This window comes from Clavelina lepadiformis, chromosome 2 (genome assembly GCF_947623445.1).
Source record: "Clavelina lepadiformis chromosome 2, kaClaLepa1.1, whole genome shotgun sequence".
Lineage (NCBI taxonomy): Eukaryota > Metazoa > Chordata > Ascidiacea > Aplousobranchia > Clavelinidae > Clavelina > Clavelina lepadiformis.
Window position 1 is genome coordinate 2,916,361 of NC_135241.1, and position 19,482 is coordinate 2,935,842.

The following is a 19,482-nucleotide window of genomic DNA, read 5'->3' on the forward strand; positions in this document are numbered from 1 at the left end:
CTACGCATAAAAATCTGCTATTTAAAATAATTACTTATTAAATAATTAAATGATTCTATCCTTAAGTAAAAGAACATTACAAAATGACGCGGTTTTTCTATTGAAATACATAATTAACAACATTATTATACACTATAGTTTATCTGCTTGAGTTGTTATCGCGTATACTCCAATATAACAGTCTATGACCCATACACAGACTGTTTGCTTTATTTTATAGTCTTCTTGCATATCAGCACGGCCACGATGCCCTGCATAAACAATCCAAATCTACTGTCTTGCTTTTTTATCTTATTGACACGTGTTAATTCCGAAATTATATAGTCAGTGTTTAATGTAAATAAGTGTTTTAATGTAATAAATGTAATCGCAACCGCATGATATTTGAAAGCCACTCCAACGCTACTTCAGTTATATTAGAAAGGTGTAAAAGTCCGAAACAAATCAGTAACGAAGATTGCACGTGATAGTCTGTCCTACCATCTTTCCTGTATCAGCAGGTTGCGGAAAATACGTCAAAACACATGTGCTAGTACAGCGTAGAAAGATGTTCAAAAAAGGGGCGCTAGTTAGAAGATTAAAGACAATGAAACCACACGTGGAGTTATTTCCTTGCGGAACGATGTGCACGGTACCTTACTGCTTACTTTGGGAATTCAATAGCATTAAACAATAGCAGAGGTGGCCAGTTGGTACTTCGAAAGTACCGTCGGTAACGGTACCGGTAGGCTACTTGACAAAGATGTACAGACAGTTCCGGGATTCGGCACTATTTTGAAAATGTAGTTCGGTACTTCTTCAGTACTCGGCAGCAGTACTTTTTGTGTAAAAGATGCTTCTACAAATGCAATATTTGCCGCTATAATGCCACCGGTAACAATTGTTCCAGGTCAAAACATAAGTAACGTTAATCGCTTGCAATTTCACTTAACATTTCTAGATTTAAAAAGATCAACAGATGCTAAAATCAGCATTAAAGATTAATTAACATGTATTTTTGAAAACATACTTGTTAAAATTTTGAAATAATCACTTGAAGTACCGAGTACCGGGACCGACTGAAATTTCTTGAAAAAAGTAATTCAGTATAGAGACAGTACCGGTATCGGTACTGCCCACCTATGAACAATAGATGCTTTCTAAACACTTGTTATACCTACTCTCAGTTACGGATTACTGTAAACATAAAACATAATTACTAAAACAGAATTATCAGAATTCAGCTTTTGGGCCAATTTGTTTTGATTTTGAATGAAATGAAAATGTTTTTTATAAAATGTCTTTGCTGAAAACTTGTACTTGCAGTACACAAAATTTGTTCTTATGTCGTTAACACTATCTCCATTACATGTTATTTAGCGTAAGTTATATACCTTGGCATCTATTACTTTTTGCAGTGTACCTGTGACGTAAGTGTAATTGGGCACATTTTGTATTTTTGTTTGATATTCTTATGTCAAGCAAATTTTGAAGTTGTTTTAGTTAGTCCATTGAGCAACCTGAACAGTCTGTTTTTAGCACGCACTTGTGTAAAAGAAGCCCAAAGAAAACAACTTCTGGCAAGTCATTTCTGTTTTTCACTTCTTCATTTATCGGCCCCGTCCATAACCACGTATTGCTGTAAACCCAATATATAAGTTCCGTTGATGACACCCCGAAATCCAGTGAGTTTTTCTCCACGTATTGGTGCTTCCATGTCGACTTTCTACCGATGCTTACAGCAAACGACTGATAAATGTTCACAATAAGACTTCAACCTGCGTAAACACTTGGCGCGATCTAGGTACGACGAGCGTTACACAGATGTCAGCTTTTTGTTAGGGACTAGAATGACTAGATGGTAGGAAAACATCAAAAATAAACATACGAGCTATAGCAAACTTACTCAGCTTAAATAGATACCGTTTTTGCAGTAAAGTTGTAAATAATGACGCGGATTGTGTAGAACTCGCTGTTTTCTGCGCGTGAAATTGAAATAAGTCCTAAACTTCGTTGGAAACAAAGCCTGGTGGCAACTTAACTCAGCGAGACTATACATTCTTTATGAACGATTTCTGTGGTCAGATTTTCACCCAGCTGCTTCACAAAACGGATAAGCTTTGTTTTACATCGAACCCCGTCAATCTTTTGTTGTTTTAGAACGCTCAACTGCCATCACAGTACCGGTCGTTTATCTGCAACAAGTTCAGTATGCCCTCAACCTAATTTCTTGACGTCTACTCTGAAAAAATGTACATTTGAGAGTACTGGCCCTGTCTGATCGTCTGCAGCTGTCAAGGCAAACTAAAAAAATTCATACAATTTTGTGCTGTACAATTTTATTTCATATAATGCAAACTACCAACAATACCAAACCATTACAGGGCGCGAAAACTAGTTTGTACAACACAGGTGTCCACATCCAAATCAGGGATGTAAACAAAACACACCACATTTTTTTTTTTTGTGAAAGAGGACGATATGTACAAACTCACCAACAAAGAGCATAGAACACAATTTGTGAGAGCAACGAAACAAAGCGATCAAATAAATACGCACAAAAGACATAATACTACCATTGATTCACATCAGGTAAAGGCGAAAAGACTGCATTTCTTGTGACCTTAACTGTACTTGGGGTTTTTATAATTGCTTTTAGGGTTTTTATAGACTTGCATTACATAGAGAAAAAAAATGGCTAAGTAACCTAAAAACTTTCAAAGATTTTTTAAATTTTTGTTGATAGTCAGTTATGACATATTGAAACGCAATAATTCGTTAAGCGACGTAATAAAAATGGCTGCCATTCGAAAACTACGCAATAATACGAGCTATGTACATAGGCGCCGCAATAACCACGGTTTTTAAAACAAGGTACTAGCAATTTCGGGGACAAAACAGGACGATAAAAGGCGATTACGAGGTCATCTAGTCCGCAATGATGACGTTAAATATCTCTTTCGAATAGCGAGGGAGTAAAAAGCGTAATTGCGAGACTTGGGGCGTACGAATGTGTAAGGACGATTACAGCGCAACACTTAGACATAGTGGTCAAGTTCTATTGCACTCAAACACTGAAAACAAGTTCTTCGTTATTTAAATTATCCAATCTCTATTTTAGGTTCAATGCAAGCAAAAAAATTGAAAACAATTGTTATTTACCCCAAACCCATGGCGATGGACCCTTGAAGTGACTGAAAAGGCAATAAAATGACCGTTTATGCTTTGGCTATGAAAGTCAGACGTGAAAGCAGCGTTTATGGAAGTATTTCCGAATCCCGACAAAAAAAGGAAAACGCAAAAAATGACATAGGACAGTGGCCGGTGCCAGACGCAAAAAGTTGTATAGTTAACCACGTTAACGGCCAGGAAGCCCCAAATAGGGAATGGATCGTGTCACAAGCGGAGCCAGTGAGCATTGGGATAAGAAAAAATACGAAATTGAAGAAATTACTTGTTCTGCGTGTACGATTTCGTTTGAAGAGAGGCACCGTATCAGAGCACGCTTAGAAGAAATATGTCAAAAAAATACCACAAGTTTGTGCAACTAGTACTGGTCGGTATACAACACATGGATATATGTCTAACGTTTAAAGATACATATATGACAAATCCAAAAGCACCAAAAGCCTTGTGATGTTAACACTACACGGGCCGAAAGTCTTCATAACGACCTACACACTTAAAACTTTATCAAAACGACGTGAAAGTACCATTCGCCAGATAGAACGCAACATACTGTACTTTTCCAAACAAACCGTCTGTGATTTTGGCGAAAAGACAAACCAATATGTTACCATACCGTTAGCATGACAATAACCACTAATAACGACACAGCAATAGTAGCAAAAGATGCTGTAAAATCCACACACCTTGATTATCCAAACTTTCGATAGCTTTTTTGATAAACAGGCGCGCAAGTAGCAACAGCTGAGACCGCCCGGTCGGTCACGTGACCATCGGGCAACCAAAAAAAGAAAAAATGCATAGTGATAAAACACTGAACAAAAATTATTAGCATATTGATGATTTTTTTGATATTTTCAAACATTTTTGTTATAGGTAGATCTTACTATTACACAGAACATATAACGCTAAGAATTTGCATTAACGGTGTTAAAAAGGAAATTTTCTTAGATAGCTCGCTGAAAATAAAAACTGTTCAGAAAACTTTTACGGCTGAATATGGCCCAGAAAACTATCGTTAACAGTGCTCAGAGCAGGTCATATGAAATACTGCGTCGTTGAAACATGCGGGAAGTGGCTTTTGAACAAATATGCCAAATGCGTCATCTTAACTTCAGTGTTATACTGCTCGCTGATGCGGGTACTGTGTAACAGAGAAACCTGGCTCGGAAAACAATATACATCTGTGTCGCGGGTGTTTACTGAAGGCAAGAGCATAAAAAGTTTCGCGCATTTTTTGGACACGGAAACTTCTTGCACGCATATCAAAACCTGAATGCGTGTAGTCGAAATTAAAAACCAAAACCGTATCGAGTAAAGGCAAATTCGTTAAAAGTACATTTGTTGTTTGGCCATTACACCTAGAAGATATTGAAGAAAAACCGGCATACCACAAAGATGAAGGTTAGATTCTGAAGATAACGCCGAAATGTAACGATCTCGCTTTTCCGCTTTCTACGTAAGATCCCCCAAGGCAAGTTATTTCTGCAACGTTTCTGACAATCCTTCTTATCTTTTACAGCGCTGCATGAGTCGCACTGGATTATTTTATCAAATTGGTTCAGAATGGACTTCATAATAGTTTCTTATGCTAACTGTAATGAACTATAATGCGAAGCTAAGACATTGTGCAAGATTGGGCTAGGGGGGGTCAAGACTCGGTTACAGTGTTTTAACATCCTTGTATATTATGATTTGGCAGCTGCGATCAATGCAACACCGCGCTTGGAGGTTTTTTATTCGACAAATACTCGCACGGGGATCAAAGAAAGTAAAATGCGCCCACGTTTAACGCAAAATTATCATGTAGCCCGACATAGCGTTTTTACCTGGATGAAGTAATAAGTTTTGGTTCGCAGACGAACCCTTTTAACTTAATACTTTTATGCGGCGCTTTGCAATGCGAAAACAAGTTTGTGTGTAAAAAGGTGCATAGAAGGCCCGGCACACGAACAACCATAACGCTCCTTAGACCGGAGCCGTTTATTCGCACTTGGAAGCACTGAGATACGCAAGATACACAACAAAGTGATTGTTTGGGGGGTTGAAAGCGCACGCGACACTCTAAGAAGACGCAAGAAAAAATTCGACGCAATTGCACGATGCGCCCACGTCCGGCAGCTTTTTTTTGAAAAACAATTTTTTTTAGATTTTTTTGGGACCTGCCGAACGAAGGTTAAGAGTACGTTATCACAGCTGTGCCAACACCCACGGATTTATCGTCACGTTGAAATGCCTCAACGACGACTGGCTGGCCTGGACTGTCGGGGTCAATTTACTGACCACGAACGTTCGATAATTAGCAGCGTGTAGCCGGTATACGTTCGAATCGCAAACACCTGGGCTTTTTAACAGTGATTCGTAATGGCAAAAGGGATGCAATATCAACGAAAAAACAGGAAAAAAAACTACGCAATACGCTAAAAAGGCAATTTGGCTCAGCTATTAGAACATGTACGTAAGGTATAGACAACGTTTTAATCTCGATCAAAATGTGAAGACACTGGTAAACTATGACGTCACGCGCATTTGACCAAACGATGACTTCAAGGAGCTATGACGTCACTAACCAAACGAGTTTTTACTGGAGAGTAACTATGCTAGGATAAGCTTCGAAATGTGATTTTCAATGTGACTATATGTAAGTTACGAAAAAAACTATGATCTTCAAAATGGCTTGTATGTAACTGCGTTGTAGCGCGTGTGCAAAGAACAAACAACGCATGTCAACGTTTGGTCAAGGATTCAACGGACAAGTACCTATAAAACTACAGACGGTAAATAAAAGATTTTTTTGTTTTTATCTGTGTTATAAGAACAATAATAAAAAGGTTACGCTAAGAAACACAAGACAAACAAGAAAAATCTCCCCGCACCCTGGCTTCATACAAAGGATTGTCTCTCATCAAAAGGTAGACGACATCGACATCACGTAAGTACAAGTCGCGCAGAAACCGAGCCAACAATTGGGCTGGCTACAGCGAAATCTGAATTTTAGGTAAGTAGGACGATACGGACAGTGCTGACAGCATAACACGCACCAGAACGGTTTTCCAAAGAATTTTTAAAATGAAGCTGATTTACCAACGTAGACCCGGTAATACTACAACTATTTGAACAAGTACAAGACCGTATGAATGGGGAGAATGCCGGTACTATGAATGAGCCGCAGAAAGTTTAAAATCGAGGCACGGCAAGTTCCGTGAAAAGGCCATGCTATCTCACGCGAATAAAATCGAGAAATAGCAACAGGTCGAACTAACACATCAATTACAAAAGACATCTCACAGTCGTCAGTTACACAAATGCAAATTTTATGTTTTTTTTTTCGTGGATGAAGTAATTATATATAAGGCACAGACAACACAATGATCGCAAAGATTTGGGGAGGCCCCTTGTTCAAATGTGCTTGCAACCTAAATAGATGAGAAAACTGGCACGAACCAGTGGTTCTCGTATTGCACATGCGACATGACATTTATCACAACATAACCGCCACACATTAGCTGATTTGACACCACTATACACTCGGGAACGCAGAAAATCAGTAACTGGCTGCAGACTACGAAAGTATAAGCGAGGAACGTTTTTTGGGAACTTCCAATCGGACGGGAGTGAATCGACCAACGTTAAGCGTTGGTCGATATTTGAACTGGAGCAAAAAAATCACAATTAATCTCGATTAAGAAAATGCATTAAAATCCGAGTGTATCAAAGGATAACCGCAATTAAGGCAGCGTGTGGCATAAATGTAAACATTTCTCTCTTTGCATTAAGCGGTGCCATTGGTGAAGAATTTGCAAAACATGCAATTGCAAAATCAGGCCTTGCATAAGGGACAGTGAGACAATTACATCTTGCCTGCGAAAAGATACGTTCGAAAGTCTACAGAAATTGAACTAGAAGCTTGAACATGAGTGGCAGTTTACGCTTCTGCGATGCGGCTCCAAACCATCAGCCTTGTTCCGGGTCGATTCGAGTTTTTATTTAAAATGATTTTTATATTGAAGTCACGTGTCAGTGTCGTTACATTGCACTTGTCGGTGTTCTGGCTCATGGGAAAAAATGAAAATTAAATCCAAGTGTACAAAATAACGACAAGGTAAAATCGTGGAGTTGAAAAAGTGCAATGTCAAATATAAAGTGGGGGGAATCCTCTAGCACCCGCGAAAAACCAGACAGACAGCCCGGACTTTAGCTGTTTTTAACCCGACGTAGAATTAATGGGAACCTTCGCTTAGATCAAATATTAGTTTAAACGCACGGAGATTAGCGTGCACACCTTGAAGTTTTAACAGAAATCATGCAACTTGTTACACAAAAAAGGCGGTGGCAAGGAATAACACAGACAGACATAGCTCACATAGCCGCTGAGAGAACAATTGCTCTAAGATAGAACACGCACACTGTTACAGGCGCTTCTTGCCCGGTTGAGGACAAACCGCGCACCAATACGCGTGAAAATAACACATGCGAATTGGTGCAAGAACGATCGGAAAATATATTGCAAAAACTAGAATTTCGACGCAGCCAAACAGACGACAACTGGTATTTTTTTCCATGTGTAATGGTTAACTCGCACAGCTATTAAAGTGATTGCATCGAGAAGGTAAAAACGGTGAAATTTTTAACGTAAATCAGGCGTTTTGGCGTAATGCGCTTGTTGAGATTGAACTTTTAACTCGAATTTTTTTGCGGATTACTTAGATTTTTTTGCGGTGCAAACTGAAATCTACGCGCCATATATTACGGTGTATCTGCTATATGATATCCAAAATAGTGCAATCGGGGAAACTGCATGAGATAAGTATCGCATTAAATAGGGTAATACTTTCGAATAAATTTACAATTTTTTCGCAATTCATGTCATCTACCATTAATTTAAAGCATAGAGAGGCATCATTATTTTTGAATTAGTTTGTTTCGATAGACCGGATAAAAAAAAGATGCTGACTTTGATATTATTTCGCTCTAGGTGTTTGAATTGTTAGAAAAGCAAGCAGTAGGCGCAAAATGCACAGGAAACATAAGAATTTAGGAACACTGCAAACAAGGGACTCGTCGATACTAGAAGAGTGCTACTATAGGCGAAACTGAGCAAGTAGTAACCGTATTGTGAATGGAAAACAAACACTGCAACAACGGTTTGGCCAAAGAAGAGAACATAAAAAATGAAACGAAAAAAGGGAAACATACGTCATTGCCCAGTGAATTGTGGGATGATGGAGAGCGGCTCTCTCTCTTTTTCTCTTGCCTGGTTGTTTATTCAGAACTCACTACAAAGAAGAAAAAAAAACGAGCTCGTTACCAAGAATTCGAGAGCGTCATTTTCTGTTGCTGTCAAAAACTGTAACGTCATAAAATTCTTTCAATCCAAATACAAGCGAAGAACCCGATACCAGCAGTAAACACGTTACCGACATCGTATATTTAAATAAGAAACCATGTAAATGGCAACTTTTTCCGAGGCATAACTTACAGAATATATTTTTCAGGGTCGATTCAATCCCGTGGGGGAGTGAGTTTGAGCTTGTCATTGGATCAAAGCTGGTAGGTGGTGTAATGACACGCGGCGATGCGGAACTGTTGTTTGAAAAAAGGAGGCAATGAGTTTATCAGCTGCTGTTGAACTGGGTCAGGTACTTGTAATTGGATTAGAATTCATTTTAAACGGCTTAAGACAATTTAATTCTAAATCCTTGTCACAAGGTGCAGCTATAGGCGCGTGGCATTGTATATGCAGTCTTATGATAAATATAAATGTCTGACATCCCAATTTAGGGGTGTTCAATCAGTTACAAAACGAAATTATGACAACACAATGCCTGTGCTCTCACTCAAAGCTAATCATAACAATAAGAGCATTAAAACATTCTTGCTTACTTCGAGGATGTCTTTGAGCCGAATGAGCCTTCCGTTGGCGAATTATCACCGAAGTTTGACTGCGAGTGCGACACCGGGCGGGAGGGCGCCCGATTAAATGAAGGTCCCGCGCCTTTTGGGTCAACAAAAAAAATTAGAAGTTTAGTGAAGTTACCAGAGAACGGCAAACTGCTGAGTTCGAGTTGCCTGTGGTAAGTAGAGCACTCAAAGTACACAAAGACTTACTGGTAGTGCTTGAAAACACCGATGTGGTGCCCCATGGATCTGAGCTAAGTGAAGCAGTTCTACTTGACGATGTTTGGGAAGAGCCGCCCCACATGGAGTCAGAAGACGTCGGGGAAAAAAGACTGCCCCACGGCGAGAAATCTGTCGGTGATTCCCGCACGGAGCCTGCTATCAAACGGTTAGATTAACATATTTACAAGATGAGGTGGACGTAGGCTTTGTTTATGCTAATACGTTGAAGAGCTCCAATCCAGGGAAGCGTGGAAGTAACTAATCCTCTTGCTCTCGACTCTCTCATTACCCATAATTACCTCATTACCCACCCATATTACCCAAGTGCAGTACGTCACTCTAGTGTTGACTCCATACAAACTGCACAGCAGGTACATTTAAACAACCAAATCTTATAAATTTCAAACCAAACCGTCGTCACTTACTTGTTGGCGTGGGCCATGAAGTATCATTTTGTGATGGAGGTGGTGTGGGCTGCTTCCATGTTACTGGGCCTCCTGCCGACCCAGAGAAAAATTTCTCTTTACCTTGTGTCAGGAATATTTGCTTCATAGTATCAAGTTCACCAACGCCTGGGAAATTAACAATTTGTAACGTTCTGCTTGTTGAATTGTGCTATTGCGTGTAAGGGCTACATTGGTGCAGTCAAGGTCAAGGTCAACTTACCTATGAACAGATTTCTGATCTCTGGGTGGACGGAGTTGGCAAAAACCTCACGGAAGCCACGGAGGAAAGAAAGAGCCATGTCGTAGCGTTGCTTCCAGAGTAGCTCAAAGAGTTCAGACACGCAAGTGTATGCGTGCTCAGCGCTGTCTTTGTCCAAACCTAGATATACAACAAGTAAAGCACGGTACAATTTATGAAGCATATACAGTTATACACTGCACAGTACGTATTGTTATGACCAATTCAATTGTGTTATTGATCACTATTAAACAGTTGGCGTTGCAAAAAGTACAGCTGGAGTCACACAAACCTGCTGGTGTCATATCAGATGCAGGCACATAGCCATTGTGGATGAGGCTTAGAAGCCTTTGTTCGGCAGATTTCCAATGACTAAGAAGATTCCCAATGATAACCTGTTGCTTGCCGGTGATCGACGGGGAATCATTTCGTGACACCTTGTTCATCGAGAGACTACGGCTTGTCCCAGCAGCCCCGAAATCTCGCATCATGTTAGGAGCACCAGCACGAGAATCACGGCCGTTCAATAGCATAAAATTATCGATTGGGCTGGTGGGAGATTTGCTGGGCCACTGATCAATGCCTGTTGTAAAGAATACTAGTCATGGATACGGCGACGATTACGTTTTGCACAGATGTAAAAAATTGCTCTTGACTTGACGACGATTCATTAAAATGGTTCTTGTTGATGTAAATTACCTCCTGATGCGGCAGCGCCCCATGGAGTTGAGCTACGTCCGATCATAGCTTGTTGTTGGGCCAGATCGACAGATGACGCACGGCCGGTCCACGTACCGAAGACACCAGCATTTTTGCTTGCCGGCGCAGACAACTTACGTTCAGCTGTTTAGGATGCACAAAAACAATCGTTTTAAGACAAGTGCGTACGAATGAACAAAACTATTTTTACCAGTAAATGTACAACACAATTGTAATCAATGGTAAGCACTGCGTACTAGGCTAAACAAATACATTCATAAATTCGATAAAATGAAACACAAATATTCAGCATCTTGAACTACCCTGCATTTTTGCAGCGTTCCAGGCATCCTGATATTGTGCAGTAGCTGCCGGGAAACCACGGGAAGGCTCATATCCATTTCCTGTGGGCTTCCAGGGGACAGTAAGGAGGCTGTCGGCAGCAGCATCTCCCCAGCCTTGGTCTGCACAAAAATATTACAACTTGTTCTGCATCGTTTATAAACCTTATCATATAACACTTAAGAGAACTTTTAAAGCGTCCTAAAGTGATATAAATCTTTCTTTTATTGTGCTATTAACTGTTCTGATACATAAGTACATAACCGTTTAGGTGTTTGACAGGAGTCTTACAAGAGGTTTGGGGAATTCCTGAAGCAAAGACACTCGCTGCATCTGCATCTGTCAGTCGTCCAACGGTGGCAAGGCTGGCAGGTAGACGGTTGTCAAAAAGCTGCTCAAAAATAGAATGAAAATAATTATCTTGCAAACAGATAACTAACATTAAAACGCCATAATGCAGTTATCATCCAATAGTGGGTTACGTAGGTTTCACCATCACACATCAATTGATACACAATAATTTTGTCAGGACTTACAGCTGGTTTTTGAGCCAAAGTGGCTTGAAACATTGAACCAGATAACATGTTTGCAGCTGCACCATTACGCAATTCTTCAATACTGATGACCTCTTGTTCTAAACATGAAGTAATTTTATTATTATATAATTAAATATATCTGAATGTGTGCGATATAAGTAATTAGAGTTAACAGAGTTAAGACAGTGTTACAGGCAGTGGATGATGTACTGCAGTACTGCAACTGGCTGTGAATTGCTTCCGATTAAGTGTTTGTTTGATAAATTGCGTTTCTAGTTAGTTTATTATGAGAATGCGGAAACGAGTCCGTGCATATTTTAATGAGCGAATGCAAAGGAAGCTGTTTCCAAAACAATACACCCGCGTGAACAGTCAACAGACTTTCTGCATTTTACAGGCAAAACACTTCATGATACAGCTAAACAAGCTTGTTGCGAAATTGCTTTGACATATGCTGTGAAACAAACAAAGACAAGACTAACATGACCCAAGCTATTTATAAACGATCATGTATGTAGTGCTGATATTTATGGTGATGAATAATTTCAGTGTGTCCAGCTTTAGTGTAAGCGGGCCTTCAAACTTCGAACTATGCTGTTAAGTTTCTGCTTTCATACATAGTTTTAATTGTTACAAGCTTGCTAAACCAACAAGCCAGTAGGCTCTTGCCTACATAGGCTTCAATAGCTTGGACAAAAACAATAAGCCTTCCTGGTTATGTATGTACCATTGTGTGGTGTAATGTTTGGCCGCCTCATTACATATTCAAAATTTAGCAATTTTCGTTTTACAATAAAGTTACAACAACAAGGATAGGTAAATCAGATTAATTAAATCTGCAATAGTTTTCACCAAATAAGAGAGAGTTATTGGTGATAGTGGTGACGTTTTTTACGCATGTTACGTGTTTCAGCGCATGCGACATTCTGGGTTATTGGAAATAAGCAGGATGTGACCTATAAAATGCCAGGATGTCACAGGAAGTCTGTAACTGTCATAACTGATGTCTTATTTTAGTTAGTCACAACACATTAGTCAACCTCATGAACATTACATGTCAGGTTATATCAAAAAATGCTATTCTATATCAGTACGCAAACTAAAAGCAACATTAAATGAAGGCACAAAAATTTCAACGCAACCTAATAACCAACCTCTTCGTAGTTGGGCAGCTTGCAAAGCATTGAGGGACACATCTGGGTACCTTGCAAGTTTACGTGCCTGGGGTGGACCACCAATGGGTGGGTAGCACAATGGATCTTTGGGAATGGCTTGATTTAACATGCTGGTTGCAGCAGCATTGAGAGTGGTAGCATACGATGTTAGTGCTGGATTCATCAATTCCCCGTAACTGCCAGCTGCTGCTAGAAAACATTAACAAATCACCGTTTGTCCTGCAGTGTAGCGGTTTCATCAGCGATCGGTTATTAATAACAACTGGATCTTACTTTTCATTGGTTGCAGAGGGACCTGGGTCATTTGAGGAACATATTCCCCAAAGCTGCCAATACGAATGTCGTTCTTAGATGGCGGTGGCTTAATAGCATCGGGAGGGAGCTCACCTGACAACAATATTTAGGTGCAAAATTTTCCATTTGTATGATTTAACCCAAACTGTTTCTCTTTCACAACATCAAATAAAAACAAAATATAGTAGTTTACAAAGAAAACACCAACACAACTCGTAAATTTAATTTCAACAGTTGTTGAACGGGGAGTTATGACTATGTTTTATTCAAAAAAAATCAGACAATTAATTTAACAACCAAGTCGCCTTTGGAAATTGATATTTGTAAAAATACCTCGGTAAACTTTGCCCATTTCTCCCATTGGTCCGATAGGAGGGTAACATTCATAGTTGCTTGATTTCTTTTCAACTTCCTTTTCACCATTTGCTTGTAAATAAAACAAACATGACTTCAAAAATACCCTGATTTCAAAGTTATTGCTTAAATTAAGAGCTCATCCGTGTTTGAATAAGTGCTCACTATTCAGACCAATAAATCAACTGTACTTGAACTTTAGCTTACTTATTGCCGGAGCGGTGGTATTAGAAGTGGTCACAGTGATCGTCTGTGGAACAGTGGTGACTGCAGCAGGGGCAGGGGTGGTCACTTCTTTTGCTGGGGGTGTGGGCTCAGAACGTTGTTCAACCACAGGTGCAGCGGGGGTAGGTTTTTCTGGCTGCTTCAAAAGTGAAAATGGAAAAGTTGGCTTCGGAACATCATCTGGTGAAAATAAAATATGATTATTACAGATAGTGAAATGCTAAATGTGAGTAAAACATGAGCAATTGGTAATTACTGAGCATATTTGTTACTAGGCCATGTATTAAAATTTTTTTAAATATTTACCAGGCATTGCACTAATCTTGTCATCTTCAAGAACTTGCTCAAGCGCACTGAACCAATCACCATAACTCAATATTTTTGCAGGGTCGATGTCAAAGAAACACGCCACGGCATCCAGGTACTGAGCGGCTGCAACATTAAAAAATTCATTCACTGAAACGGATGGAAAACTTGAATCATAATCACTGCAACAGAGTTGATGTCAGTCTGTTGATTGGTGCTAGGCTCTTATCTCTTAAGGTCACACACATGTAGGTTATTCAACTAAGATTATAAAGAGATACTGAAGGTAGTAGGAAAAGAACAGATAAAACAATATTTACACTTTCAAATTCTATGGTATCAAATATCTAAGTTATTCGAGTCAGTTATTTGAATAGAAAGAAAAGGTTTTCAATTGAACAATAAGAAATGCGCAAAATGATCTGTTGTTGTGATATCAATCATAGACTTGTGCTACAGTGAAGCAATAGAAAAAAGAAAAAAGCAACATTATTACTACAACATTTTTATATCATAGGGCAGATAAATGGAACTGGTATTCACACAACCGTTGCTTATCTATCATCACTGATAATAACTTAAAAGCTTGGTTATAAAATAGTTGCCTAAAATTATTAAAATATATATCATAAATATAAAGGCTATCACATCCTTGCAAATATTAATAACAGCAAGTTGACCGGGTAACCATTAATCATGCCACACCCAAATGCTGTGACACATCTGTATTGTCTGTCATTTATAAGAAGGCAAGAACACGATCAACAGTAGTAACTACCTCCACACCATTGACCTAACATGTCGTAATTTAAACTTTATAATTCCCAACATTTAAATTGCATTGTGTGTCTATTTCGTTTCATTGGTTTCAAGCGATCTTACCAGATAAGTTCATGACTTTGCTAACAGCTATTTGAAAAAGTGGTGTGTCATCGAGATGGTGCTGGAAGCATGACAGCCTTGCCTCACTCAAACTCAAGTAGATGAGACCACGACCAGCAATGTACATGTACGATTCCTTTACAACCCCTGGACAAATATTAAGTGTATTTCATAGCCAATATGTAATGTATTAACATATGTTTGAAAAAATACTTTATGCTAAAAATAATAAAAAATTGTACTTTGCAACCTGCTACTACATTAAACAAGCGTACCACAGTTGAGAATTTTATAAATATTTGTATCAATCATTGTTGGGTATTTTCTTTTCAGCAGATTGTATTTTGTGTATAGAATAAGATTAACCCAGTCCATTACAGTTTCCATACTGTCATGTTGCAAGTAGGTAAAAGCAACAGTGTTTCCATCTAAATATCACAAATAGCATTAGAAGATAATTCAAAATTAATACTCAAAGTCAGTGACTAGATTTAAGTGTACATGTTATGGATCACTTTGTGTTAATCTGTTGCTAATCTGTTTAATACGAGCTAAATAAGGCCCACCTTTGGCACCATTGACCCTGTAGGTCAACTGGACACCATTTTCATGACCAATTCGCTTTGAATTGACAATGATTGTCTCAATGCACTCAACACGGACCTCTTCATTGCGAACATCAGATGTCAAGTAAAGCGTATCACTTTGTAGGACAGCACAGCATGGATAAGTGCCTATTGAGCATTAATGTAATAGTTTAAGCTGGTTAACTTTGGCAGCTTAAAGTATCGTGTAAGTTTTAATAAAGGTTTAAAACCAATTCCTTTATTTCTGGCATAACCAGTTTAGTGTCAACAAATCTTTTCTAATCATACCTTTAGGCATTGGTCTGGTAAACTGTATGCCAATGAAAGATTTTTTGGCAGCCATTTTCGGATTTTCAGCTGCTTCAGCTAAACTTCCACTGTACTTGCAGTTAATCCAGTATTCCTGCAATGAAACAAGGTTTCCTATCAGTATTATACAGCTGTCAAACAAATATATAAAACTACTTCGTCTATGGCAAGTGCAGTTTATGACAATGCAATTGACATTTTATCTACCTTCAGTTTGATGCCATCATTGGCAGAAGGACGATACTGCCATATCGGAGCATTGGCCAGCAGCCGTTTATTGCTTCTCGTATTTCCATTTGCTCGAATTTGAGCAATATCTTTTTCAACCCATACATGAGCTAATTGTGTAGCCAAAATTCCTGAAATTGGTAAAACATGGATTAGTATGTCAAAGTAAAGGAAATTAGTCAAAAGAAAAATGAGTCAACTTTTTTAATTACCTTGGGTGGAAGGGTCTGTAATGACATTGTCATTTGCATCTGACGCTTTGAATTGATTTTCATGTTCGATATGAACAAGTTTGCAGTCATCACAAACCAATATGCCATAGCTTAAGATGGCCCAGGCATTTTCCATGCCAATAGCTGCACCACAGTCAGCGCAAACTTCATTGCCCGGCTCCTGAAGAAGATCCATAACAACGATTTGCTTTGATGGATCACTAGGAGTATGCGGCATGGGCAAAGATGGGGGTAATGGCGGGTATTCCGACCTGATCATTTTTCAAATTGTCTTTCGTTGAAATTGTTCTCGTAGTTAAGTTGATTTCAAGCACCAAAGATACACAGTGCTACACTCAGGCAAGCATCAATTGTTTGCACACGATAAAGTTCAATGTTTTTGTTCAATCTCAAAGGTGTACCTTCTTTGAAGAAAGATCACGAGGGCGTAGCTAGCTACAGATGCACAAAACTGAATGCACTCAAGAAATAGTTTTAACACAGTTTGATCATTGCATGTATACACAAAGAAATGAAATAAGGCGATTATAGTACAAAACCTGATGTGTTGAGAAATGAATGTGCTACTTCCAACAGAACAGTGTTTTTCGGAAACTTGTCCCAATATTCACGTAGTACCTACACTATACAATTAACGGTAGAGTATACCCTGAGGGAAGTTTTCTTGACAAAATCTTAGGGATATTATGCAAGGCGCGTCAAGAAAACAACAGCATGATAAGGAAAAACTTAAAACACACAAAACTTAAATACAAAAAGGTGGTATGCTGGGAAGAATGAAACTACAGGGAACACTGCACTTCCCAAGCAATAAAATAATCAAAACAGTAAGCGAGCAAAAAAGTTAATTGGCAGCAGTAGAAACCACAGTGTTTAAGAATCAGAGTGTAGCCTAAAATACAGAAATATGAAAAACGTACATACCAATTACACTAGTGAATATAGCAAGGATACCAAACAATAGTAAAATACAATAAGAATGGTTTGTAAGTGGTTGAGTCAGGTGATTAGACAACCTGATAAGTGTACACTTTATACTGTTAAAGTGCAGCTTATGATGCAGTCCAATAGGGCACTATTGCACGGCGCCCTGCCTGGCTGACTTTGTTCATTTGACGAATATGAAGAAAAAAGGAAGTGCTTGACAAAACAAAAACAGAAATGGCAAAACTGGTGGACACCAATTAATTTTGCTTCTTCAATGACAATTTGAAATTGCAGTACTTGCCTTCAAAGCAGAAAAAGCACGATCATGTGATATGATATACCTGAAAAAACAGAAGTAAAGCCTTACCAACCGCGATTAAATGATTTTCTTAAAAATTTGAAATAAACTGTATTTTAGTTAACTATACATTTATTCTGCATCTTAGTAATTAGCAAATCAACATTAAACCTATATATGATCCAATTTATTAACACTGCAATGCTCATACTAAGTGTCCACTATGTATGCTAACATAAAAAAAAACAAATTATTAGGGTGAAAGACTGCGAATCAGTGCACTTGTAAGCCCAAACCTTAAGTATAGAAAGCGAGCAAGCACCAAATTAATCGCTTGTTCTACCCACAAAACCAAAACCGACTTACATTTAAATAGGCTACCGTATGGAACGTACTAAAATTAAGCAAACACGCAGCGTTTCTAATAAACTCAACTTTTCTGCCAAAAACCGTTTTGCGCAACTCATTGTAAACTAGCCATCAGAGCGACGCCATTTTTTTGTACTGCTGCTCCATTTATGGTAAAGCACTGAACGACAGATCGAAACAATCGGCAAGCTGTGTTAATAAGAATACCTCTGGCGCTTACTATGAACAAAAACCAAATGTAAAACAAACCTGGACGTAGATCCGGAATTTAAATCGCTTCGTTAAACGTATTTGCCGCAGAAATCCACAATGCCTTTAACGGTGAGAAATGCAACAAAATCGCACAACCAGCCGCAGTTGCATACTAAATGGGAATAAGCGAGAAGAGCGAAGCGAAAGCTGGCGATTGGTACGCCCATGTGACGTCAGAGCTAACCCACCTAGTGACAGACAGAGAATACGTGCCCGTTTATCAACCACGTGACAAAAACGAAGAAAAACGGAGTTTATTCTCCTTTTGAAAATGAAAAGGCGCAGGACGCTATTCTTTTCTCTTTATTACCGCGTCATTTGGCTTGCCTCGTGTAGGTCATCCCGCTGTTGGAGAACTTGCTTTTTTCTAATTCAAAAAGAGGAACAAACGAAGCAAACGAAATGCTTCAAGTAACCATGTCCCTTGTGGAAATCATAAGCTAGCGAACTTAAGCGAAGTCAACAATAAGGGCTGCTGGAATCAATAATAATAATTGGTTTCAAAAACCTTCTTTCCAATTAACGTTACTTAATAAGCCGCCGCGGTTACTAGCTGGACTTTATCAAACGTCTGGAATGGAAATAATTACTCGATATAAACCGTATGGCGTATACACTCCTTGCGACAAAGCAGACATTTACGGTATAAAATAAATGAACTGCGTAAGCCCAACGGTGGACTCAACGAAAAGTTCGTTGGTGTTAGCTTAAACCGCTCGATAGGCATTATGTACACAAGAACAATCAAACTCAACTGAAATGTCCAACAAGATCAGCCCAGGCAAGTAACAACGTGTTATGAATCGAAAAGCCTCGCGAAATAGTTGACGTTTCAACTGTAAGCCACACACAAAGAGCATTTTTTGCGTAACGAACCATAGCTAACTGGTTTAGTTGCTTGGTCAAGCTACAACCGCTTTTAGTTTCCAGAGCAAATCCACATAATAAAAGATAGTTGGTGATTTACATTCCAGCACACAAAGCTTACGACGTTCGCTTAAGCCGTTAAGAAGAGATTGATAGTAGGCTACGATAGTGTAACAAACGTGATACTCAGATTAGGTTACGTTACCAGTTAGCTTACGCACTAGTTACCAGCAGCATAAACTCACAAACTACGCCCGTAAAGTCGTAATACACATGTATAATAAAACCTCGTTATCTTTTGCCGCTAGTCTACAAGTATAATCTTGTACACAAAAACTGTTCAGTAGTTTTACTTGCTGCTGTTACGTAAGGTCTGTTGATAAGCGATAAGCTACTTACGAACTGCTGTCCTGAACTGTTTGCAAAGCTGTTAATAATAAACTGCCCGCTACCGCACTGCTCTCTGGTGAAAAGCCCAACAATGTAAGTTTAATTACAATCACCTCTCTTCGAGTGAGAAAGTGGTTTCGCGTTGCCCTTTCTTTAATTCCGAAGGCTTATTGCTTTTGTCTGTGTTATATTGTTGTCAAGGGTGAAACCCCTCTTCGGGGGTACGAGAACTGACTGTAC

General features: G+C 39.0%; 1 protein-coding gene across 4 annotated transcripts; it reads right to left on the bottom strand.

Moving 5' to 3' along the window:
* Window positions 1-2,301: 2,301 nt before the first annotated feature.
* Window positions 2,302-18,129, bottom strand: LOC143447174 (uncharacterized). 4 transcript variants are annotated; one of them, XM_076947131.1, is made up of 23 exons: window positions 17,983-18,129; window positions 16,119-17,407; window positions 15,886-16,037; window positions 15,658-15,772; window positions 15,349-15,516; window positions 15,058-15,210; window positions 14,783-14,929; window positions 13,901-14,026; window positions 13,577-13,774; window positions 13,349-13,441; window positions 12,995-13,108; window positions 12,701-12,907; window positions 11,547-11,644; window positions 11,302-11,401; window positions 10,992-11,132; window positions 10,669-10,812; window positions 10,262-10,552; window positions 9,952-10,110; window positions 9,711-9,857; window positions 9,274-9,441; window positions 9,049-9,160; window positions 8,645-8,748; window positions 2,302-8,441 (listed from the first exon to the last, which is right to left on the bottom strand). In XM_076947131.1, exons 2-23 carry the CDS (start codon window positions 16,396-16,398, stop codon window positions 8,428-8,430), a joined length of 3,231 nt encoding a protein of 1,076 aa, XP_076803246.1. In that variant the 5' UTR covers window positions 16,399-17,407; window positions 17,983-18,129; the 3' UTR covers window positions 2,302-8,427. The 4 variants fall into 4 exon arrangements, with proteins under 4 accessions (XP_076803246.1, XP_076803247.1, XP_076803245.1 ...); XM_076947132.1 differs by having other exon boundaries at window positions 9,274-9,438; window positions 12,701-12,910; XM_076947130.1 differs by having other exon boundaries at window positions 12,701-12,910.
* Window positions 18,130-19,482: the final 1,353 nt, after the last annotated feature.

Coding starts and splice junctions, on each gene's coding strand:
- LOC143447174 (XM_076947130.1), bottom strand. CDS start 16,398: ATGATCAGGTCGGAATACCCGCCATTACCCCCATCTTTGCCCATGCCG. Junction 15,517..15,657: donor TACCAGACCAATGCCTAAAG/GTATGATTAGAA, acceptor AATGCTCAATAG/GCACTTATCCATGCTGTGCT. Junction 11,402..11,546: donor CTTTGGCTCAAAAACCAGCT/GTAAGTCCTGAC, acceptor ATTTTTGAGCAG/CTTTTTGACAACCGTCTACC.